At 40.6% G+C, this 25,861-nt stretch overlaps 2 protein-coding genes and 1 long non-coding RNA gene across 6 annotated transcripts in view; all 3 read left to right on the forward strand.

Moving 5' to 3' along the window:
• Positions 1–2,772, forward strand: part of LOC133114449 (parvalbumin beta-like) — a 5,955-nt gene extending 3,183 nt beyond the window's left edge. Inside the window, exons 3-5 of the mRNA XM_061223855.1 lie at positions 212–344; positions 766–875; positions 2,523–2,772. Coding sequence (XP_061079839.1) covers positions 212–344; positions 766–875; positions 2,523–2,545 — 266 coding nt within the window. The 3' untranslated portion in view covers positions 2,546–2,772. The remainder of the gene's footprint in view (positions 1–211; positions 345–765; positions 876–2,522) is intronic.
• Positions 2,773–5,907: 3,135 nt separating this feature from the next.
• On the forward strand, positions 5,908–14,189 carry LOC133115092 (parvalbumin beta-like). 4 transcript variants are annotated; one of them, XM_061224819.1, is made up of 8 exons: positions 5,908–5,983; positions 7,352–7,435; positions 8,149–8,281; positions 8,429–8,538; positions 12,999–13,058; positions 13,207–13,339; positions 13,606–13,715; positions 13,895–14,189. In XM_061224819.1, the coding sequence occupies exons 2-8, from the start codon at positions 7,375–7,377 to the stop codon at positions 13,921–13,923; spliced, it is 636 nt and encodes a 211-aa protein (XP_061080803.1). In that variant the 5' UTR covers positions 5,908–5,983; positions 7,352–7,374; the 3' UTR covers positions 13,924–14,189. The 4 variants fall into 4 exon arrangements, with proteins under 4 accessions (XP_061080803.1, XP_061080804.1, XP_061080805.1 ...); XM_061224820.1 differs by lacking the exons at positions 12,999–13,058; positions 13,207–13,339; positions 13,606–13,715; positions 13,895–14,189 and adding an exon at positions 9,089–9,384; XM_061224821.1 differs by lacking the exons at positions 5,908–5,983; positions 7,352–7,435; positions 8,149–8,281; positions 8,429–8,538 and adding an exon at positions 12,214–12,314.
• Positions 14,190–20,648: 6,459 nt separating this feature from the next.
• On the forward strand, positions 20,649–22,675 carry LOC133115297 (uncharacterized). The gene is made up of 3 exons (XR_009705620.1): positions 20,649–20,697; positions 21,078–21,209; positions 21,558–22,675. It is a non-coding gene; the product is annotated as an uncharacterized LOC133115297 (long non-coding RNA).
• The last annotated feature ends 3,186 nt before the right edge of the window (positions 22,676–25,861 follow it).

Raw genomic sequence — 25,861 nt, forward strand, 5'->3', positions numbered from 1 at the left:
TTATGGCTATGGTAACAAGGCAACACAGGCAATTTCAATAGAGCAGTTTAGAATGAGTGGGATAACTGCGCAGCCCTGAGATATCTCTCTCTCCCTCCCCTTCACTCCTCCATCTCTCACTCTCTCCATCTCTCTGTCTCTTCACCTTTCCGTCACTCTCTCCACCACACCCCCCTTTCTCGGTCTCTCTCGCTCCCTCTCTCCCCTATAGCTCCGGGCACATTTGATTATAAGTTGTTCTTCACTCAAGTGGGCCTGTTGAGGCGGTCGGATGTGGAGGGACAGAGAGTGTTTAACGTTCTGGACCGAGACCAGAGCGGCTTCATCGAAGAAGAAGAGCTCAAGTATGAAGGGGCTGGGGAGGTGGGGTGGTAGGATTACAGTTTCTCTCCTGAGTATGGATCTGGATGCATCATGTTACTGTGTGTGTGTGTGTGTGTATGCGTGCGTGTACCTGTGTGTATATATGTGGACATGTGTGTGTGTGTGTGTGTGTGTGTATGCGTGTGTGCGTGAAACCATGTGTGTATGTTTGTCTGTGTGTATGCGTGTGTGTGTATATATGTGTACATGTGTATGTGCCTGTGTGTGTGTGTGTATATGTGTACGTATGCATGTGCTTGTGTGTGTGTGTGTGTATGTGTGTATGTGTGTGTGTCTGTGTACGTGCGTATGTGCTGTATGCTTGTTTGGAGGGATGTGACATTCATTCATCCTCATGTTACTCTCTCCCTCTCTCCATCACTCCTCCACTCATCCCTGCAGGTTTTTCCTGCAGAATTTCTCCTTGGGAGCCAGAGAGCTAACCGAGGCAGAGACCAAGGCTTTCCTAACTGCTGTGGACAGAGACAGCGATGGAAAGATTGGGGTTGAAGGTGCAGTATGATGAAGATGATGCTTCAGTATTATTAATAATGATATTATTATTATTATTATTATTATTATTATTATTATTATTATTATTATTATTATTATTATTATTATTATTATGGCGGCACGGATGGTGCAGTGGGTAGCACTCCTGCCTCACAGCAAGGAGGTCCTGGGTTTGAATACCGGTTGGCCGGGGCCTCTCTGTGCAGATTTTGCATGTTCTCCCGGTGTCTGCGTGGGTTTCCTCCGGGTACTCTGGTTTCCTCCCACAGTCCAAAGACATGCAGGTTAGGCTGAGTGGAGAGTCTAAATTGCCTATAGGTATGAGTGTGTGAGTGAATGGTGTGTGTGCCCTGCGATGGACTGGCGACCTGTCCAGGGTGTATTCCTGCCTTTCGCCCAATGTATGCTGGGATAGGCTGCAGCCCCCTGCAACCCTGTTCAGGATAAGCAGGTTAAGATAATGGATGGATGGATGGATTATTATTATTATTTAGTAGTAGTAGTATTACAGTTTTTTACAAACACTATATTTGGACACGTGCATGTCTGTATGTGTGTGTCTGTGTGTGTCCATGCGTGTGCCTGCGTGTGTGTATATGTGGACATGTGCGTGTCTGTATGTGGCGTGTGTGTGTGTGTGTCCGTGTGTGTGCATACCTGTGTGCCTGTGTGTGTATACGAATGATGACATGTGCATGTCTGTATGTGTGTATGCATTTGTGTATGTGTGTATGCATGTGGGACATTGGTGAAAATGTAATTGTATCATTTTGTACATTCACAATTGAAAAGTTTACCTAGCCAAGGGCAGAAGAGCCACCGCCACTGTAAACTGTTGCTGCTGGGCTGTTTGATTTCACAGATGTATTTGTTTTCTCAGTGCCTGTAACAATGTCTTTTGGACATTGACCTGACATTAATGAAGACAACGCTACCGCCAGGTCAACAGGAATTTCCGACGCATACTATAAATATAACTTTGAGTTCACAAGTTGCGCCGAGCAGCGTCAGTATTCCCGAACCACGAATTACTAATGTTATATTTTTGTCGCGCGTGTGCATTCCATTAAATGTATGTAGGCCTAATATTTGAAAGACTGACCAATTCTTAGTTAATTGTTCATATAATAGTGTTTCAACGCAGCAGTCTGTTTTCCGAAGCGATAGGCTCGGAGTAGGGGCAATAGGCCTACAAAATGAATTTGGGAGAGGGGACACGGAGGGTCAGAAACATCGGAGCTGGACATCCACAAAGCTGTTCAATGAAAGAACCACTCAGCTTGGTGCATTTTGAAAGGACCTTCTTATGGCATAACTGTGTGTCTCATGCATCTTACAACTACTACCGATAAAACATTAAGTTACCGGTCATATGTGTTCAATAGCATTGGAAATGCTCAGATCCATTCTAGGTTCTATCAATAATCAACACCAGTAGCTGTTATATAACCAATTTCATTGGTCTGTTTGTTGCACTCCAAGCCACCGTGGAACACATCGCCAATTGCTTTGCTTCCTCAACGTGTCCTACGTGCCAGGTCCCAGTGTCCGTTCGACGGCTCGTTCCTTGTAGCCTATTGTAGGCTAGTACACATCACTGATGTAATTATTGTGTTGTTACGCCTATATTTCTTTCTTCTCCTCAGAGTTCTGCTCGCTGCTGAAGTGAAGCTGAGACGTCGATTTTCGGCCATTTTTTTACGTCCAATGAAACCCAATGAACCAGCATTCCCGCCTGAATACATTCCTTTTATACCACTGTTTGTCTGTCGTAGCTAGCGCTTTCAATGATGCGCGATTAATCAAAAACAAGAAGTGGAATACTGACCATTAAGCATGTAACTAACAAGCGACATGATGACAAATGTGCTATTAATAAAGAAACTTAAATCTAAATGTGATGCCAGTGCTTATTTTGCTGCTGTACAACCAGCACAAGGAACGCCGCGAACAGAAAACGAACACGATTCTCTCCTGGGTAAACTCCAGAGGAAGCGGGTGTGTCCGTGGTAATATAGCTCACATGGATAGAAGCGCTGTCAAGAGCAGCTAATCTGGATCTAAGTGCTGCGTTATGGACATTTCATCCAGTGATACAACCGTCTCCCCCCCAGGACATTATGAAATGAAATGGGTTTTAACGAACGGAAAACGGAAAAAATGAAAACAGGGCACCAGAACTGCTACAAAATTATCAGACTTTTTTTAAATTCATATTTCTGAAACATTCTCCAAAAATGGGTCTTAACGTGTCGTAGTGACCCAAATGTGAGAATGATGAATCAGTTAATGAAAAATCTTATTTTTCCGGCATATAGCCTACAGATTCAACAATTCATCAATAAAACAAAAATACTTATGTAATGTCCCAGCGACATTCATCACACAAAAAGAACTCCACTGAGACAAAAAAAAAATGTTGTTTCTGCTGCATTCGTATCCACAGTGAAAATATAAAATGTAATTTTGATTGGAGAATTTGTTTTATCTATTCACCTGTTGTAGTACCTCCCCTTAAAATATGGTGTTCAGCACCCATGTGATGGACAGCGCCGGTCAGTAACCGCGCTACAGGCGAAACTTTAAAAAGAGTCTACACTTTCTTCCTCTTCACAAATGAACACATGGGTGTGGAGTGGAATACAGTCAAAATCAAGGAGAAAAAAATTGTAAGTATAAAGCCCTGAAGCATAAACTTAGAACTATATATACACCCGCTTCCCTCATAAACGGCAAGAACAGCAATAGCTAAACATAACTTGTCACCCATGATATCGTGCGAGTTCTTAAAAGACCTTACGTTGGTAAAACACTGAGCACGCCATTTGGCGCGTGTTTCTTGGTCCCCATCCTACTTTCGCAGTTGAACACGTCGATATGAGCGCAAACACCGCCTTCTGCTGGAAGAAAAAACAAATGATCCCATTTCACAACACCTTGATATTGTCTACAACCCACTAACTACATCGGCAGGATACGTTGATTAATTATTGCAAATGAGCCTACCTAATCCCAGCAAATCAAGCAATCAATCAATAAAGAATTGCAATAATATCAAGTACCATATTTGATGGACTCATAAAAAAGAACATGCCGTCTGAAATTACATTTGTTCGGTCTGAATTACTGCGAGCTAAAACAGTACAAGATGAAAGCCCGTTTCATCTTTGCACACACACGCTTTTGCACAAAACAATGTCGCTAGCACAAAAAAAGTGGCTACACAAAATACAAATCTGTAATGTAGTATATTTGTGGTATAGGCCTACAAACATTACGACCGTTTAACATAGCTTTTTCTTCACATAGACCTAAGTAATCTTGTCATGCTGCTGTTCACGAACTGTTATGCGTGTACTTTATTTTTGTAATTAGGTTCTCAACAAGAGACTGCCTGCAAATGAGCCCCGAGCTAAACGAGCTGGGAGTCCCGTTGTTCATTTAAAAGAATTATTATTTAAATGTAGGCTAGTACTTTTTTATCTTAGGCTAATAATATATCAAATATATCAAACGCATTTGTCTTATGTTCTTTTTTCATTTAATAAAGCAGGGTTAACAGGTAACAGGTTAACAGGTAATCTTAGATTGTTAATCTTAGCCCATTAAATATTTGCATAAACAAACGGTCTTAAAACGATGCCAAAATTTAAAACAGAGCTGTGGTAGCTCTACTAAAAGGGAAATGTATTTGGGAATAAAATATAAGGGAAATCACGTTGCGCAATCCTCGCTGTTTCTCTGAACCATTTCATTGGAAAACGCAACACGTGGGTGTTCTACCGTAATCTAGCATGTATTTGTGCGAATATATTTGAAATATTGATTATTAGGGCCAGGGAAAGTAGAAAAAGTTTCTCAAATTTGAGACAAGGGCCGAAGTGTACCGTCGTTAACGCAGTGGCTCTTAAGTGCATATTATGTATACTATATAAAGTGTATATTAGATGAACGGAATCATACATGATGTGCACACGGACCGTCATTCGTATTTGGCTGACTCTCACCTGACCGATCGCATACTTTTTATAAAGATTTCCAAAATTAGAGTTTCAAGACAGTGCTTGTTGGTGTCTATGAGTCGCTGGGTTACGTAAACTAATCAGGCCTTTATTTCAGAGGCTAGACAATAACAGCGCGTTATGTTTCACCATGCGTGTATCGACTTTCTGCTTTATTGCTAAGTCTGTCCTGTCCCAGTGTAATCTGTGTATTGACGATTTATCCATGTACCGGATAAACCCCATTAATCCAAGTCGCTACAAACTACAAAGGACCTAAAATAGGCTGCAGCAGGAAAATGTGGGCAGACGGATCACTTTAAGATTTACCTCAACTGCAAAAAAAAAAAACGAATCGATATTAACCCATATAAAGCAAGAACTATATTATTATTAACATGAATGACTGTAGGATATGCGGTTATTCCGTCTGCATTTAAATAACATTATTTATCATGTTCACTTTAATGCTGTCACTAAAAACTCATTGGTGCTGCGCAAGGACAGTGTCGTTTTATCGCTAAACGCAGCTTTGCGCTGACTGTTAATCGCTAGACGGCTTTGTGCTGACCCCCTCACCAGCATATATGGCCAATTCTGCCTTGGGAACAGAAACTTAATCTATCGGGACCGCGCGAGGGCAGTCAGCCAGCCATAAATATCTTTTCAGAATTCGGATCATATTCTGACGTTGTTGTTTCCCCACCGCGTGGCTAATCAAACGAATCTAAAAACAAGACCCAAAATCAGTGTAAATCCCACTCCTGACCACAGAATTCCAGAGAGCGACGGCGCGTACCAAGCCATTACCATGTAAAGTAAAGAGGAAGTATACCTGGTTAGGGAGCCAATCTCGCCAAAAGATTCCCTATCGCCGTCTCATATGGGTTTCTGAGCATCCTCATTTGTTATGACAAAAATAGCACAACTTGACTACTGGACACATTTTTCTCCAAACTATTCCTAACCTCTGCGTATTGATATCCGTCAATCAACCTTAAATTCCAGCAAATGGGGCGAGTAGACAGGTATATAAGACGGAATGGATCAGACGAGATTCACAGCGGCGAAGCGACTAACAATTCTGGTTCTTGAGCAGCACTAAGGTGAGTTTCCCCGCAAGCTACGGAGCAGAAGGACGGCAGTTGCTACGGCGAGGTTTCCGAGTTGCTTCGTCTGTGGGCTGGGTATTTCTTTTCCGCTTCCGATGGAAATCCAAGCAACACAGAAAGCAACGTATTACACATTACAGATTAGCTTCTCTTGACAGAAGCGAAGCAAGCGATCTCCGTTTTTTGGATATGTTCATCTTGCGAAGGAAGGACAAAACATCTCGAGTCTTGCATTCTTTCGGACCCAGCTGTATGTAGGATGGGAGCGCCAACTTTAAGCGGCAAATGATGCTTAAAGACGAAACCAACTGTGGAAAACTTACAAAGTACAAACTAGAGCCTTTGAGAAAGATAAATCCGCAATGTGTGTTTTACCAAAGAAGAGTCGTGCTATCCTTACTTGAAAAACTAGTGCTTTATTTAATTCGGTAATTTCTGTTTAACATTGCATTTAAATGTGCGATACATTTAAACATTTCTAAATTAAGCATTGGTGAGCACAAGGGATTGTTGTCTTGTATCTTTCGACATCATTTCCATCTTATTGCTCTTTCAGAGGACAATCTAATACAGAGTAATATGTGCAGTGTTAATGAAACTATAAGTTAGTAGTACATTATCCAACTTGGACCTTGTGTGCTCTGTATTAGCTGTTTTAACAATGAACACGTACTGTATATCTGACTGTCGCCCGCAAGTTCATAGAGCAGCTCAGGTCAAAATATGACACTGGGAAGAAATGTTGAAATCAAGTGTGTTTATGCGTGTGGAATATGACACGGGACGGTTAGGTTTGCTGCCACAACCGAATTCGATACATATGTAAACACACTGGGGGTTTACCACTGGTTGCAGAATCAATCCGTTTCATGGAATATATGGGCAAGGAGACAGGGGGTAAATGAGGACATGTGCTTTACAGTCCGTGCCTCTAACCTACTACTTCACATGAACAGCTCCGATGTTTCAAAATGCTTGAAGTGCAAATAGATCTTCTACGCATTCTGTGTGTGAAAATCAAGTAAATGTAAAAAATAAAAATAAATTAACCGAGACTCTCAATAGGCAACATATGGTTACGAGACCCAGAGGCGCGAGAACCAATGTATGCTGCTAATTCAGTTCATACGAAGCTATTTTCTCTTCATATATGCCCTTGTGTTTCCACACAACTAGCATGAAGTTTCTTTCATACAATTATACTGAACTGCGAAAAAGTTGCAATACTGGGCGTCAACTGAATGTGCCGACACCAACAAGAAATATAAATGATAATAAAATATGAGAACACATTACCTTAGCCTTGGTGAGTGAATGTATCTTTCTGACTACTTATATTGTCAATGTTTTATTTCCATGCAGCTTCAAAGGCAAAAAGAAGAAAAATGGCGCTTAAGGGTATTTTGAGTGAAGCTGACATCAACGCAGCTCTTGCTGCATGCCAAGGTAAGCACTAAATACAGAAAAATGTACCAAAGTGCAAGCGGTCTTGGACAGGATTGCCTGATAGGTGGATAACTGAAATGATAATAAATAAAATGTGTAGCAATCAATAAGAGATGGGAGATTTAAATATTCTGTGGACAGAAAACGTCTGCTCCACGTGGCTGTCATTTCTTTCCCGTTACTCGAGTACGATCCAAACACCTCCCGCTATGTCGAGTGTTAGTTCCTGTTGAAGGCATCTGTCACTTCATATCTCTTACAAATAAAGGCTGCAACTCGATCAAAGAATCGTGCGAGATGACTATGGAGCTCGTATAGCTCTATACACTCTTAGAAAAAACGCTTGATTCCATGGGGGAACCCTATTTCGTTCTTTTCTATCATAGGTGTGAAGTGTGAAACTCTCATACCAAGAATCATTTACCTGACAAAGAATCCTTTAACTAGATCGGGTTCTTTGATGGAATCACTATTGGAACTATTTTTTAGAGTGCTAGGCTATTTTTTTAATGTAGCTTTCTCTAATCAGGTAGATCAGCAGTGATGACCTAGTGCAGCCAGTCAGACGCACAGAGTGGGGATTAGGTCTCCAGATATAGAGAAACAGCGTTGTGGGAATCTCTCTCTCTTTCTCTAATTTTATAATTATGGAAATTATTGGTCATGGCAGCCGTCTCTTAATTGGCCTGAACCTCTCCAACTCGCTCCAACAGCTGCTGAGTCTTTCAACTACAAGGGGTTCTTTGCCAAGGTCGGCCTGGCCGGCAAGTCCGCCGAACAGATCAAGGAAGCCTTCAACATCATTGACCAGGACGCCAGTGGCTTCATTGAGGAGGATGAGCTGAAGTAAGACACGCTCTTAGAACGGCATTCCAACCGGCCTCAGCCGGCCTTCTCAGCCTCGATACCGGAGTGAAATGTCTATCTGTTCCTCTCCCCCTCGATACCGGAGTGAAATGTTGTTCTGTTCCTCTCCCCCTAAACCCATTGCAGGCTGTTCCTTCAGAACTTCAGTGCCAGTGCCAGAGCGCTCACCGACGGCGAGACTAAGACCTTCTTGGCTGCAGGAGACACTGACGGCGATGGCAAGATCGGAATTGATGGTAATATAAACGGAAATCTGTTAATAATCCTCTAGTGTGTTAAGATGACATCACACTGAGTGTAGGACTAACATAGCCAAATATACTGATGGGGAGAGGGGACCCGGGGTTGCCATGTTGCCTTACGTCTGAAAACTGAAGACTATTAGTTATTATCTGAGAGACACAGCACGCTTTATTTCGTGAGACTATGGTTTGTATTATTTAATTATCTGGTTAGGTTGTTAGGGTAAGGTAGGGAATCATTAATGGCAAAAACAATTATAATAACAATAATTATACATCTTCATGGTTTATAATTTATGTATGAAAAAACAAATACTTGTTTGGGGGTATTTGCGCCATTAACTTGTCTTCAGTTGAAGTGGTGAACAGAACAATTCAAGAATATTGCAATCAGCAAGAACTCTGCCATCAGTGTTTTTCGGTGTTCGGCCAAAATCGTATAAATCGTGCAATTATAAGTTCAGGTTATTCAAAATAAATACACCTGTTTCTCACATTTTGGAGCAGTTCATTGATACCAGTATCCCGTCTACCCTTTCTGCAGAGTTTGCTGCTCTTGTGAAGGCTTAATTATCAACTGACCAAGGTTCAACGCCCGCTTATTGAGGATCCAGGACTCCTAGCAAGACTTGCCCGCTCGTTCGGCTGATCTATACATATTTTTTATATTTTATTTATTAAGAACTGTTTCACCACAGAGCGCGATGTCCCGAGAGTGTTTTGTTAATTTCGTCTGGATACGTTTTGTGTTCTGCACACGATTTGCGCAAATGTAAAACCTGTTTTGTGCATTTCAAATGGGAGTGGGGAAAAAGAAATAAAAAACATTCTTTTTGAGAACTTTTTCTTGAAGTTAACTTTTTCGTTCACAAGCTGTGTCTATAAATAGCATACAGAGGGGGCGGAAAATGCATGCATTGAAGTGGGCTATCATACACAGATCAAGCACTCCAGTGGAGGTTCAGCATTTGTTCTTTAAGGAACAAATTTCACAAAGGTACCCAAAAGGTACAATAATGTTCTATATGGGAACTAATAAGTAACTTTTCAAGTAAAAAAGGTACAAATGAATTGTGTATTGCTTGGTTGGGGTAAATTTAAAAGTACCTATAGAGTACCACCCCAGCGACAAGTCTACCTTTTTAGGTACTTTTTGTACCTTTTTTCTGGGAGAGTAGGTGTATAATATTTATTTGAAAAATATCTACATTCAGACACATCATTTTCAACCAAAACAAAAAGTTTGATCAATTTGGAAATGTTAGTAGAAGCAACTGGAAACCTAAGACTACAACAATATCAACACACGACGCCTCTTAGCGTGTGGAAGCGAGAAACGTGCTGTTTCTGGCAAACACATTTGCGTCTGGTGGCCTGGCCTTCTGATACATACTTCTACGGATACTTAATAGCTTAGACATCCTCACTGGGGATCTGTCAGCTCACTTCACAAAGAAACTTGTCCAAAACAATTATGAACTTAACTGGGTCTGTTTAATTTCAGTTTACTTTAATATCTGATACAGGTGAATCTATGTAAAATATTCATTGCAACAAGCGCTGAGGTGATTATGTGCAGACAGGATAATCTGTTGCCAGGTGCCCCATGCACGATAGCTGCAGAACAGTGCTGCCATCTAGTGTCCAATGTAAATTATACATACAAAGGCGCGCCAAACTCTCACTGCTTCTATATGTGATGTGAACTACTGACCTTTTTTTTGAAGCGATCACACCCCCAATATATTGTATATAGTCCACTTAAGACTTTACATGACAAATCATGTATTCAGATGTCTAAAGCCATTTTAACAATGAATGAATTTCCCATTCTGATTTTAGTAGGACGTACATAGGCCTCAGTTAATATCACCAATATCTCTCTCTCTCTCTCTCTCTCTCTCTCTCTCTCTCTCCCACTCTCTCTCTCTGATGCACACAAACACATACACATGCAAACACACACACACACACACACACACACACAGTCTGGCATTCATCAATAAAATCTGCAAAGCACAAGCTGCACAGGATCTGCCAGCAATGTATACTGTTCACAATTTATTTATTGCACTTTTTCATCCAGATGACACAAACTTTCGCTCAGCTTCCCTGCTTTCTGCCTGTCTGAATAAAGCAAAACTTATGAAATGTGGGTTAGCTTATTTAAAAAAATGTTACTAAATGTCAACTAAACTGAGATGGAATATTTGATGTGTCAATTTGGGCTGGACATTCATTGGGGGGGGGGGTGTCAAGCTTTTTTCCTTTACTCAGTAAAAAATAAAAAATATGTTAGATAGCATCAAATTTGTATGGCCTGAACACAAATAGCTAGCCTACGAACGCTGACAAGATATGGATGCTACATGTCATTTGGGATGAACTTTCAATGCAGTACTTATAAATGTAATTTAATGTTGATGCTTCTCACAAATGTAACACTCACACACACACACACACACACACACACACACACACACACACAAATGCACAGTTGTTGAAGGGTGGGCAAGTTGTGTGCTTTCTGTGTTGTATTATGGGCTTTATTGAAATATGAGGTGTTTCAAAGCCATGATGCACATGCCATGCTCAAGGTTTGGAAGATGACACATTTAGACATTCGCTTGCAGGTATCGTTTCCAATTGTTTGTCCATCATTTTTATGTCTATTTTCTCAACAGGTTCTTGCTATCCACAGTTTTTATAAAATGCAGAAATCCACACAGCGCTGCAATTGAAGAGGCAATAAAGAAGAAGGAAAATCATAGTGTGTACAAGGACAGCCCTGCAACAGCTGCTGGAAGCCTTTTCAAGATCCGACTCCACAGCGACTCTGATCACAAGTGTATTTAGTCAACCTACTGACTCACGCATTTCAAACCCAACCTGATTTCTGTACACAAATATTTAATTGATCTGATTATTTGGTAATGTTACAGGTTTCAAAAGGATTAATGCAAAGAGGTTGCACTAAACACTTCACATATATAGGCTACCAACCTATTTCAACGGTGGACTATCATGTCACTAGGCGCTGGTATAAAAAAAAGGCCCGGCTTGCACAAAATGGACAAAGACCCGCATAAGTTCTAAATATTAATTTAGAAGAAGCGCAGAACCATCGACGCCGCTACAAAAAATGAAAGCCTGTGAGCAGAGGGACCGTTACAGTAGGAACCATTCCTACAACCGCGTTCGTTAATAATAAGCCACATTCAAACCACATCTATACGCAATACCGAGTAACTGCAGCCTTAGTGAAACGGTGAGTCCCCAACAATCTCAAGTCAAATACAAACTACTGTTTCGGAAAACGAAAGAGAGAAATAAAAGATGACGTGTCCAGTATGTTGCACGACATTTAACAGCGCAAGAAGCCCAAAACTGTAAGAAGTTCCCTGCCCGCAGCGGCAATCTTAAATGACTCTCGCTATACATGTCTCCTGTCTCCGTTAAGGGTTAGAATCTGTTTTGCCAGCAACTGTCGTTTCATCTATATCAGCAGCATGTATTATTAGCATTGCAGAATATTAAGGACTTTATTTCAAACGCGCGCCTTTTAAGCATCTTTATTTATGATGATAAATATAGAACGCTCTGACTACTGGACACATTTTAACCAACCCCCTCGCATGCCGTATCCATTACAGTTTGCCTCATATTTCGCGTGAGGGAAAGTATATAAGGTTGGAGATTCGGACCGAAAGAGCACTGCAGTTGCTTGCCTCATTCTTCTGAACCCAATTTAGCTACAACCGAAAACAGAGGTGAGTCTCGTCGCAGAAGAGAACGAACCCGCAAAAAAAGAAAAAAAAAAAAGAAAAAAATTACACCTGCTGCTTCCTGATTTTGCTGCGATTTTATTATTTTAGAACACTCGAATGCTCACTGGCAACTTGAGACTATTTTTTTTAAACGGGACTGCAAGACAGCGAGTCATCGTAATAATATACACCTTTAAATCCCATCGTTATTGCGCTCCGATTTTGGACTAAGCTGGGGGAAGCGATGGACGTTATACACTCTTCTACCTAAAGGACACCTGAAACCCGTCTGTGAAAAATAATTCTGATGAATGGAATTCGGCCTCCTAGCGATATTCAACTAATGCCGCCCTGAGCCGGACCCTATAGTTTCATAACTATCGTGTTATAGATGCTGAGTCTCATCGGCAAATGTCATCGGTGTAGTTTTCAAAATGGTGTACATACATTTATCAAATGAGACTCACTTGTTAGGCTAAAGTGTGTGCTTTGCGGAACTTTAATGAGTCAAATCGACTAGTTACTTTGCACAAACTAGGTAGGCCTACGTACATACATGCGTTTATATTCTATAGATAATCACTCAAGTTGCCCTCTGTGGGCGCGTGGTAGAGATATATATATGACCATAAATGCTCTGGGCTCTGTTCGACTTGACTGAAGTGTATTTCTGCTTTTCCCCTGTAGCTAAAATGGAAAGCGTTCTGAAAGCAGCGGACATCACTGCAGCCCTTGAGGCATGCAAAGGTGACGCGGCCGGAAGCAGAGCCAGACACACAATTGCACACACGCCAAAATTAAGTTTTACAAATAGTAGGCCTCATATAGACGCTAACAACAATAACAGCAATCAAAATCACGCGCCGATCATAACGAGTACGTTTGTGTTTTCCAGGCGCCGACTCGTTCAGCTACAAAACATTCTTCGCTAAAGTCGGCCTGGCCGCAAAAACTCCTGCTGACATCAAGAAGGTTTTCGACATCATTGACCAGGACAAGAGCGGCTTCATTGAGGAGGACGAGCTGAAGTAAGGAGCGCGCGCACCACACTCGCACGCACACTGAACGAGTAGTGACAACGGGGGCAAGCTAATAGAAAGACATTAAATGAATTATACGAAGAAACGGATGGATACGTATGAAAGCCTACTAGTAATAAACAAAGAAAGTACTATTTCCTGATGTTTTTAGTCATTCAGAACAAATCCACGTCGTCCTGCACCCCTCCAATCCCCTCAGCGTGATTATAACCTACCTAAAGTTTAAAAAACGCATTTTGTCTTTCTTGCTACAGACTGTTCCTGCAGAACTTCTGCAAGGGTGCAAGAGCGCTGACGGACAAGGAGACAAAGGAATTCCTCAGTGCAGGCGACACCGACGGCGACGGCAAAATCGGAGTAGAGGGTGAGTAAATTTGCAATACCAGACGTAAATTACTCACCTTAACACAACAAAGTAATAAGGATGATTAACCTACTAAATACACATGGGAAACCACAATCGTCAAAGAGAAAAAAACATATATATATTGATTCGCACTTTTGACTAGCCTACTCAACTGTTTTCCTTCTTCCCTCCCACAGAGTTCTCTGTCGTGGTTACTAAAAAGTAACTGACCAGCACATCTTGCTTCGAAAGGAACAACATTGCCCAAGACCTCCCCTTTTCATCTGAATATAAATAATTTTTATACATTTGCTTACGACATGCCTGCAGAATGTTTAATACCATGCAGCACACTGTTCAAAGTGGTGATTGTGAATGTAGCGCGGTTGTGTTTCATGTCTTAAATATGAATTTTGCTTATTGTAAAATCTATGATGCACTTTTCGGGAACGGAACGATAAGAAAAGAATAAACATTCTTTTGCAATATAAATGTTTTGCTCTTCTTTGCCGTGCGCATTTCACCAGCTCTCTGTGTCTTTAAGGGTAAATAAGAGGGTTAAAACGTTTTCAGTGAAGCTCCACGTGGCTGTCAGCGCTGCACTCGCATTACTCCTACCAGTCCCTGACATTTGGGAAATGACGCTGAACTGCTATGGCTATGTCAGACAGGGCAGTGATCTCTCTCTCTCTCTCTCTCTCTCTCTCTCTCTCTCTCTCTCTCTCTCTCTCTCTCTCTCTCTCTCTCTCTCTCTCTCTGCATTTATGCACGACATATATAAGGTAGTTAAAACTACCTACACACCCTAATATCTATTTATTTACTCGAATGTCTACCATGCTGGATCTATCTATATCTATACTTTAATTTACATATTCACAGACCTTTCTGTAGCAAACGTGTTATATTATAGCCAATCATGTGGCTGCAACTGAATGAATAAAAGCATGCAGACATGGTCAAGAGGATCAGCTGTTTTTCAGGCCAAATATCAGAATGGGGAAGAAGTGACTTTGACCGTGGAATTATTGTTGGTGCCAGACAAATTTGCACAAAGTCCATGAGATACAGGGCTGTGCCATGTTGTCAAATAGCCATGCTGATACCTTGATGGAGAGCAGGGTGATGCTGATCCATTTCAATTCCTGTCTTTTGAGGCTTTCAGAAAATGCAAACATGCGATTCATTTCCTTAGTTTTTACACTGAGAGGTTCAATGAATACTTGATAAATACCTGGTTGAGAACCTTTTGTTGTCTCGTTTTGGCCTAAGTGGTTAACGTTTCCATGCTTTGTTACCCTCTGTGCTCACTGTAGTCTGTCGGTTCACTTCCTGATTGTAATTCCCTCTCATTACCTACGTATAAAAAACCCTCTGTTTGTGCAGTTAGTTGCCAGATTGTCATGAGCCTTGACTCCTGTTTTGTCCTGTTTTGTTTTAGACCTCCATCTCTTGATTTACCCGTTTGTTCTGATTTGACCCGTTGTGTTTGGACTGTTTGGCTATTCAGTTTTTGGATTCTCCTTTTGTTTGGACTGGGTTTTGTTATTGACCCTTTGCTTGTGACATCGACCACGTATTGGATTATACCTGCTGAACCCGTTTGCGTGTGTACCAACCCTTTGTCCGGACTCTCATTTTCAAACTGCCTGATCTCTATCACTACTGTTTGCCAGATATCGACCCCTGCCTATCTGAACTATTCTGAAGTAAATAAAGACTTTAACATTAACTTCTGAGGTCTTGCTCTTGGGTCCAGTGTTCTGATTCCTGACAGGCCTACATTAAAAGATTAATTTGGCCTACTTGCCAACATTAACTACAGTTACAGTTTCTCTCAATCAATTTGGCCCAATTATCAAATGACAATTAACGCTCTCAAAACAATAAGTGAAAACATCAGTTGTTCATTGCACCGTTTCTCATTGCATTCTACAAATTTATGCAAATGATAAAGTAGAATTGTCTACAACTGGCCCAAGTATCAGTCACATAAGTCTTGCTGATCAGAATAGATAACGTTTCTTGTTGAATACTTTTACTCTTACTAAAATACATCTGTGCAACTTCTCTTTGTGTATGTCATCATGTGCAAAATGGTCCATCTCATCATCATAATATGTCAAGTAGATACTCCCTACATTTTAGTGACATGGAAATGATGTAATGTCAGCTAAATTGACAAATTGCTTGCCAGGTGAATCTTGGATTTTTACTTACGATGGGAAGTTTCCCCAAATCTGATCACCCAGTCACAAATTACTGTCAAATTACTGTTGGGCAGAGGTGCAACACAATTACAATACTACACTTTCTGATCATGGAGGAACCTGCTCAGGCAAACAATCAAAAGGGGCGAGTACCTGCTCATGCAAGAGGAAGAGGAAGGGGAGGAAGGATGCGTGGTGGGATGGTTAGGAGAAGACCACAAAACAGAGAAAGAGACAGAAGAGGACAGATGCACATGTTTGTCTCCAATGAAGTGAGGGCCATCATTGTGGACCACGTAATCAAACATGGCAGAGCCTGGTCAAGGAGTGCAACCTAATGTGGGCCAGTCCACGGTGTCATCAGTAATATAAACATTCCGAAGGGAAAACCGGCGCAGGATAGTAATACTTCTTGCCATTTCAGTTTACAGTAATGCATGTTTGAAGTTCATAAAGAATACCGGAACTATACTGTGATGTATTGGTGAATTCCAACTGATTACCCTGCATTGTTGTGTTTTCTGTTTACTGTATTGTACTGTGCCAGTAAATTCTCAACAATTTTACAGGAGACTGATTTGAAGTAACTGTTATAAATGTTCTTCCAGGGTGTACTGTCCTAATGTCAATATGTCTGACCATTTTGACTGTCTTGATTTCAACGAGTGATAAAGGAACTTTTCATTTTGATGACACTAACTAATGAATTGAAAAAAATATTAAATTTTGAAGCATTTTGAGTGAGGTATGTGCTTTAGGCGGTGAACCATAAAGTTGTGCAGTATGCATAAAATGGGCCAAAGCAATTGAGAAAAACTGTGAAGAAAATCTTGTCTTGCAAGCCCTTCTTCCCCATTTCTTATATATGAATGCCATCTACTGGCAAAAAGTGGTATTTGGGTCTAGGTATTGCTGAAACTCATTCTATGCATGGCCTCAGTCAGAACTTTAACCTTGCTCCTTAGTACTCTAAATCTAAGTCCCCCGACTTCAGACTCCTTCGCTGACAAGTAGGGTTGCTCATTATCTCTGAACCGCATATTTTCCCCTCTTACGGGCGTTTTTGCTACCACCTCAATGGCGTGTGCGAGGGGTTAACAATGCATTCCTTCCTAACCCATCCCTGTCAATCTCTCATCAGGGGGGCCTAGGGCCGGGTCCTCAACAGTATCATAGCATAATCCCGAATTCAACATTTTCTAATTTAAGAATGAAGAACAGTGTTGTTAGGGGGAACGTAAGCACATAGGCTATTGGTGACCTGCAACTTCAGATTAAAATAACGTGAACTAGTTGGTGTGATATGTAGCCTAGGGTGGTAGTGATATATTTTAGTTATATTATTATTTTAGATATATTTTAGTTTTTAGTATATTTTAGTTTCGTAACATGTCTACGTGGGAGCTCAGCCAGAAACTTGTTCCGGCTACCTCAAGTGACCAGCAGAGGTCACCCACTACGCCTAGTACTAGACCGGTGGGTGTGAGGCGTGATGAAATTCATTAATTAATGCATTACTAAGTTTAGGACTAGGCCTATTAAGTAGGCCTACATCAACGATTATTCAACAATTTTGTAACATTTAAAGTAATCACCTGTTATTATTGAAATAATTAAATGAGTTGTGTGATGTTATTCTGAAACAATAAACAATGCAATTGCTCTGTTAAAACCCATTCAGACACATAACCACATTACTTGGCTAGCTCCCCCCTTCAAGGAGCTTGAAGTAGAAGTTAGGAACTGCAAATCTTTCCTTTGAGCAAGGAAACATCAGTGCATCTTTTGCAGAAGTATTTTTTTCGGAAAGCCAGACGTATAAGCGGTCGACCTCTGGATCTGGATTTTTCTTCCTTCTTGTATCTCCCTCCTTTTCTTTCACTGAGAAGCAGAGATGTTTGTATCCTCTTTGTATTAGTGAGCTCACTGGCAAAGGAGTGGCAATTCAGAGACCCTCCACCAGGGGGGAGCAGTGCGGAGCAGTGCGGCTCACATCTGACAAGAAACTAAACTGAGAGATATACACTCCCCGAGCACCTAAGTAGGAACACATGGACACCTACTTCATGCGATCATCTAATCAGCTAATCGTGTGGCAGCAGTGCAATGCATAAAATCATGCAGATATGGGTCAGGAGCTTCCATTATTGTTCACATCAGCCATCAGAAGGGGGAAAAAATGTGATCTCAGTGATTTTGACCGTGGCATGCTTGTTGGCGCCAGAACTTTGTAGAAGCCCCTTTGGCAGCAATTACAGCTGTGAGTCTTCTTGGAGAAGTCTCTACAAGCTTTGCACACCTCAATTTGGGCAGTTTATACAGTACTTCCTGGCAGATCCTCTCAAGCTCCGTCAGATTGGATGGGGAGCATCTGTGAACTGCCATCTTCAGGTCTCTCCACAGATGTTCTATGGGGCTTAAGTCTGGGCTTTGGCTGGGCCACAAGGACTCAGTCAGAGACCTGTCCTGAAGCCACTCCAGGGTTGTCTTGGCTGTATGCTTCAGGTCATTGTCATGCTAAATGGTGAACTGTCGCCCCAGTCTGAGGTCACGTGCACTCTGGAGCAGGTTTTCTTCAAGGACCTCTCTCTACTTGGCTGCATTCATCCATCTCTCAATTCTGACCAGTCTCCCTGTCCTTTCTGCTGAGTAGCACCCCCTAGCATGAGTCTCCCTGTCCTTTCTGCTGAGTAGCACCCCCTAGCATGATGCTGCCACCACCATTGTACATAGGAATGCTATTATCTATGTTTTGTCTTGTGTCTCTGAAACACAATGAACCCGCCTACAAGGTTCTCTGACCAGAACCGGCAATGCAATTGCTCAGTAAGCAAGATAAATAAGGAACTGCTTTTGAATCAGAAATGGCATGTGAAATTTTGGAATGTGTTTGACTTGGCGATGGGGGTTGGGTATTTGCCAAAAAAATTTACCTCAATCACTATATTCGTAGATAAGATGCTATTATTGTGATTGCACTCATTTTTTAAACTTCTTGGCCCGTTGCTGCCAGAGGGGAGAGTAAAGAGAGGGAGGCTGAGAGGGAGAGGTTGGGGGAATTACATTGAATTGAATTACAATGAATTACATTCATTCATTAATTGCTGAAAATTCAGAATTCACAAAACCCTTTAATAATAATAAGGCAAATCACCCTGTCATATTGATCAAATCACCCGGGAAAGAAACAAAAAAATGTAATGAAGGATAGTGACAGGTCAGATGAGGTGACAGGTGAGGTGTCATCTTCACTCTGCGAGTCTTCAAAAATGTGAAACTAAACGTGTCATGACAGTTCAGCGTGAAGATAAAACCTACAAGTTACAAAAAGCACACTGTAGGGTTTCAGTTCTCCTGCCATTTACATTTTTGCTGAGATATGCTGCTCTTGTTTCGCAGTAAATAAAACATGCTGCAAATGTTCAATCTGAATTTACACCTGACCAGACAAAGGAAATGGAAAGAAAGATCAAAAGATGAAAGAGGAAGTGGATTCTGCACTCTACTTGAACACTCAAAAACCCTGACATGTAAGCATCCGACAGTTATACTAGACGAAGGCTGCAGTGATCAAAGTGTCACAAATGTATTCATTATTTAAATAATTGTGGTAAGTGGTGATACTTAGGAAATATCTTGAGAATGCATCCAATTGTCCAAAATCAGAGCTGGGATTTTGTTTTGGGTTCTTTCTCTTTACTTTGTTCTCATCTCAGCCACCTGGTCCTCTGTACTACCACTGCACTGGGGTTTTTCACATCCTCTTCTGTCTTCGATTCTGCACGATTGTTTTTCTCATAGCAGTGACTCAAATTAAAAATGAAACTGTTTTGCACAGAATACGTGGTTGATAAAAAAAAAAAAAAGGTGTTGCAAGCCAATTCCGGGCACTTTCTCACAGCGTAAAAAAATTATACATTTAGTTATTGTAAGAAAGGTTGTGGATTTGTGTCAAATTACTTGTAAGATTATCCAATGAGAACAAATTATGCATTTAAATTGAAATTTAATTTTGGTGAAGGAGTGTTGGTGTAGTGGCTATCACTATTGCTTCTCAAGAAGAAGGTCCTGGGTTCGATCCCGGCGCGAGAATTTATATGTGGAGTTTGCATGTTCTCTCCGTGTTCGCGTGGGTTTCCTCCGGGTACTCTGGTTTTCTCCTACAGTCCAAAAACATGCAGGGACTGCAGATGAAGATGAGCTCCTCAGCCAACTCTGGCACATTTACATTGATGTGGAAACTGTAAATGTTGATTAATGTGCACTGTCCCTAATAAATTTTTTTTTAAAGTCAACACTTTGTAACTTTTAACCGCTTCATATGCAGTGGTGTTACTACCAATTATTAGCCTGCGATTTTCAATATTTATTTTAGATAATATACAGTTTTGCTACAGTTGTATGTGCATGCAGTAAAAAAAACCTAAAACATAATTTTCAACAAGATCAACAAATTCTATACAAGACTTAAAAAATCTAAAATTGATTACTGTAAGCTCTGAAATTGGTGGGAAAGTAGTACCAAGACTTTTTCTCAGGTAATTTGCAACACTTTTCAAAGAATCACCCACATAATCATCCCTCTAGTAACTCTTATCCAATGGACATGAGATGATTCAGGTGTTACTAGTTTTTTCTTTAAAATGGAAGTCTATTGGCTTATGCCACATCAGTCTGTGTAACTGTGACCAATTAGAGCACAGAAAAACATCCCACCCTCCATAGACTATAAAAGATAAGAGGCACAGGAACACGCACCTCTTGGGACTGAAGACATCTGACAAAAACTGGTGAGAATGTGGCATTATTTTTGTATGTATGATTTCACTTTGATCTAGTATTATACGTCACCATATCTATGTTACTGAAGGGTTGCATCACAATGTCAGTGAAGTTAGCTTCAAAACAAACGTATTTATATTCCATTTCTATTTTGCATAAATGTATTGCTGGTTCTAGAAGTAGTTGATATCATTATGACTGAGAACCCAAGTTTAGTACACTGGTTTTCATTTTTAAACTAGAACACTCCAATTTTCTGTCTCCTTGCATTGCTTTCTTTCTTCAGACAGGAAGTGTCTAAAATATTTCCTGTATAAGCAGCTATAAATCTGCATCAGTTGGTTTTATCTTGTGAAAATAAATGAATGTATTATTATCTCTTTTTCAGGTACATACCTTCTTATGCACATTCATGCACATTTCCTGGTTGGGAAAGATTCTGTGATAGTTTTCTTTCTTTGCTTACTGTGGACTTAAGTGAACTGGTACCTGAGAACTCAACAATGGCACTATATCAAAGGTAATAATGTGTAATGGGACACATACAGTTTATATGCACCAGTTGATCACGGTAATATTGCTATTTTGGAATACTGTAGATGTCAGATCTATTGCACAGATTGCACAATCTTTTGGTGAAGGAGTGTTTTAATTATGCACACGTAATTATTTTTTTATTGTCACTGAATAGCTCTCTGCACTTTTCAAATTGGATTCAAGAAATATTCACGAATAAACTTTTTTTTAAGATAATAATTTCAGTCTCAACATCTTGGACAAAGTGTGTGCATGGGCGTGTGCGTGCGTGCAGTATGAATAACAAAATAAAAAACAGGATTTATTTAATTTCTCTTTATCCTTTGCTAAGACAAGAGACAAGAGATGAAGCTATATCAGGTGTAATGAAGAACAGTGAACAGATTGCAACAGAACCCATACAAATATACCTGCTGAACACAGTCAAGGAAGATTTGAATGAAGACGGACAAGTCAGGAGATACACATTTGGAAGAAAGAACCCAGAAAAACAGAACAGGACAATCATGATGGTGGGAGAAACAGGAACAGGGAAGTCTACACTCATAAATATGATGGTGAACTACATGCTGGGAGTAAAGTGGGATGACAATATTAGATTTCAGATTATTCCAGGTGAAGGCGAAAGATCCAAAGCTAAATCTCAAACCAATGTAATAACTGTCTATGAGATTTTTGGACTGGAGAAACTGTCTGTTCCCTTTTCCCTCACAGTCATTGACACACCAGGATATGAAGACACAAGATACAGAGAAAGAAAAAATCATTGCTCAGAATCTGTATACATTGTTGAATTCTTTACACGGTGTTGAACAAATAGACGCAGTTTGCTTTGTGGTGAAGGCATCTTTAAATCTCCTAACTCCCCACCAGAAATACATATTTGATGCCATCCTGTCCCTCTTTGGGAAGAACATGGAGAAACACATCTTGACCCTCATCACCTTCTCAAGCTGGACGCCACCTTCAGAAGCTCTTCAGACACTTATTCAGTCTGGTGTACCTTTCCTCAAAGACGATAACGATGAACCGGTCTACTTCCCATTCAACAACCTTCCTCTTGAGAAGCCAGGCGAGAAATATGAAATGATATATAAAACAAGCTGGGATAAAGGAACAAAGAGCTTCAAGGACTTCTTCAAGGTTTTGGGTCGAATGGAACCACAAAGCTTGAGGATGACGGAAAAAGTCTTGAAGCGACGACAGAGCCTGGACAATTCTGTCCAGAGATTGGGGAGTCGGATCAAGGATGTGGAGGAGAAGCACAAGGCACTTGATGAGGAAGCCATTATGCAGACAGTTCAGGGCAAAGCCACTTGCTGCACAGAGTGTAAGGTGAACTGCCACTATCCGGGCTGCTGGTGGGCAAAAAGCCTAAGATGGTGTTCTGTAATGAAGGACGGCAAATGCACGGTCTGTCCAAAAAACTGCAGCTATGAGGTCCACAAAAAATAAGCAATATTAATATTGCTTGCTACTTGTGGATTCAGGACTGGTTTTTACCCTTCTCTTATGCAATGTAAAGTGTCTTTGTGATGGTATTTTGTAAAAAAAAAAAAAAAAGAAAAGAAGCAATGCATATAAAATCAAATTGAATAAATAAATAATTCATTCCATGTTTAAGTTTGATTTCTCCTGGAGGAACTTTTTTTTTAGTTTGTGAAAAATGCTGAGACTCATTATTAATCTTATTGGCATGGTGCCCCCAAAAGCCCACCAGAAGGCACTCAGGTCTGTGTACAATACCATTCATTTGTTAATTAATTTCTGTTATGCTTGTAAAAAATAAATAAATAAATAAAAACACAGGTAATGACAAAAACCAAAATGGAACATTTCCGTCAAAGAAGGTATGTTTGAAGAAAACAGGGTGAAACCATCGTAGAGAAGAACACCTTGCCAACTGTGAAGCATGGAGGTTCATGCTTTGGTGTTCTGTGGCAGCTGGGGGCACAGGAAATGGAAGTGGAAGATGCTAGAGGTGTTCTGCCAGGAAGAATGGGGAATATTTCCAAAAGCGAGAATTGAAAGACTCTTAGCTGGCTACAAGGAGCCTTTACAAGCTGTTATAGTTCCCCGAGGAGGAGTTACAAAGTACTAAGTGACAGGACCAAACTTTTGCACAGGACCTTAAAATAGAAAGGAATCTTGCTTTAAAATGTGAAGAAATGTGACAAGCTTAAGGTTGTACGATTTAGAGGTCAGGTTCACTTTCTGTTCACTTAATTGTAAAAGGCTTTTTGACCAGGGGTGCCCAAAAAACTACTGTACACATGTTTGAAAAATATTGTTAATCTTGCAGGCTAACTGATAATACTTGATATCAAGCAAGCTAACTACTTGCTGGCAACTAATGGGCTCTTTTGAAAAATTCTCAGCGCATATACAGTCAGTGAGCACTTTATTAGGTATTCATTACTTATTTTATACACTTACTGGAAGCTTATCCACTTTGCTGTAGCCTATCCACTTTGATTTCATGTGTTGCTGCTGTAACCTATCCAGATCTGGTTTGATGCGTTGTGTGTTCAGAGGTGCTCTTCTGCTTACCATTGTTGTAATGTGTAGTTATTTGCATTACTGTCACCTTTCTGTCAGCTTTAACCAGTCTGGCCATTCTCCTCTGACCTCTCTCATTAACAAGGCGCTTTTTCTTGCCTGCAGAACTGCTGCTCACTGGATGTTTTTTGTTTTTCGCACCATTTCTGTAAACTCTAGAGACTGTTGTGCATGAAAATCCCAGGAGATCAGCGGTTTCTGAGATACTCAAATCACCCTGTCTGGCACTTTGGAGTGTGATTAATCAGTCAATAATTGGCTCGAGTCCACGCAAGTATTTTCAGCTGCTGAATGAAAGGAAACCACAAAACAAGGAGGAATGAACCTTCAAACGTAATGGCATTCCAGGACTGGCGGTAAGCCTGGCAGATGTTGAGGCCCTCCGGGACTGTAGGACACCTTTCAATAAACAGTAACTTGTGTTGTAACCTACTCACACACTTGTTATGCAATAAGGTCCAAGTATACAGCGGGACATTTCGTTTAATTCTGAAAATAGACGTCTCTTCGTAAAATGGCCAGGAAACAGAAGGGATAACCTCAACAGGTAAAATAGCTCTGCACTGCTTTGAGGGAATTCGCCCACCTCCCTTACTGGATTCCAAAGTCTCGGAAGTGGCCAGTGGGCCATTCCAACAGTGTGAGAATGTTATTTCTAGAATTGATTAATCATTTTATTACTTCCGGTTATTCCATTCTATTGTTATTATTTATTATTCTGATTACATCAATGAACGCTTTGGCAAAGTAAATATAGCCTTACCATGCCAATAAAGCTTATTTGAATTGAGTTGAGAGAAGAAGCACAATAAAGCACATATAAGAAGTACATTTTATTAACTATAAGGAATACTAAACTAAAACTAACCAGAGCTTTGATTAATCCTGAACACAACACTACCGTTATAGGAGGTCACAAACAATACGTGAGTATAACCTATTGGGTACTATTCCGACATAATACAAATGGTTACGAGCTTAGTGGGCGCCATTAATTGTCTTTGAGGCATGAGTACGATGGGTATTGAAAGTGGAATGGGGTTAGTGTAGGTAATGTAGATAAGACAAGAGAGAAGGTTAAAAGTTGGATCTCCGTGGCACAACTTTTGTGATGAATGTACGGCGCAGGATTCAAAGCAAAGTTGTGAAAAAGTCAAATAAACGTTTGTGGTGAAACCGGTATTGTCAACAGACTTCAAGGCCAACGCGACAGCAGGCCTAAGTTACTTTAAGGTCAGATAGCAGACTACAGCTTCTGACTGGAACAGAACTCAACATCTCGCCATCAAGTAGAAGTTCACCAGAGGGTAAGAAAAGAAGGAAGACTACCCCCTCCTGTTGTCCCCTTAAAATACCTAGGAGCTCCTAGTTGCGATTGGTTGCTCGGAGTACAGCCAACATTAGCCGTTTCCCTTAGGAGTGGGTCATGATAATTTTAGGAGTGCTAAACGAAAATGCTCAGCTTAGATAAATACCTAGATAGCTCTTAGACAATCAGATAAGCTATGCAATGTCAATTGATCTTCATTATTTTAGAAGCTGACCTTACCAAACATGACCCTTGGATCGCCGTTATCGTGAGATGATTAACCAGGCTGTGTGTATGCAATTGTCCCAGTCTAACAGAATCTGCCTAATACAAGAAATAACCATGTATTTGGTATATTTCAAACCGTGATAATGAAAAAAGTTTTTCTAAGGGAGACTATGAAACTAGGAAAGCAACTATGCAGATACAAGATAAAACGGGATTGCGAGACATACACATTGTACTATGTGTATATCACTAATTGCACTATTAAAATGCAGTCTGACACACACACATGCAGCACAGTGAATCATAGACTATTGTTTTTTTAAAGAATGCACTTTTCAATGGCAACATGCTGCTGAATAGCAGCTTTGAAAACGTTCAGCAGTACAATCATTCCATGTTTTAGGATGTTTCGGAAATTGAAGTAGGAGAAAGCCGTCATTCCTAGTTCAGAACTACCTACTCTTGGGAACTACCACGGGGATGAGTGTAATTTGTAGGTAAGATGATGTACAAAATGGCTACGGAGATAAAATGGGAGT

This window comes from Conger conger, chromosome 16, assembly GCF_963514075.1.
Source record: "Conger conger chromosome 16, fConCon1.1, whole genome shotgun sequence".
Lineage (NCBI taxonomy): Eukaryota > Metazoa > Chordata > Actinopteri > Anguilliformes > Congridae > Conger > Conger conger.

What these genes read in the sequence shown, in the direction of transcription:
- LOC133115092 (XM_061224819.1), top strand. Translation starts at nt 7,375, where the DNA reads ATGGCGCTTAAGGGTATTTTGAGTGAAGCTGACATCAACGCAGCTCTT. An exon ending in TGGCAAGATCGGAATTGATG is followed by an intron (nt 8,539 to 12,998) that starts GTAATATAAACG and finishes TTTCCCCTGTAG; the next exon opens with CTAAAATGGAAAGCGTTCTG. An exon ending in ATTGAGGAGGACGAGCTGAA is followed by an intron (nt 13,340 to 13,605) that starts GTAAGGAGCGCG and finishes TTCTTGCTACAG; the next exon opens with ACTGTTCCTGCAGAACTTCT.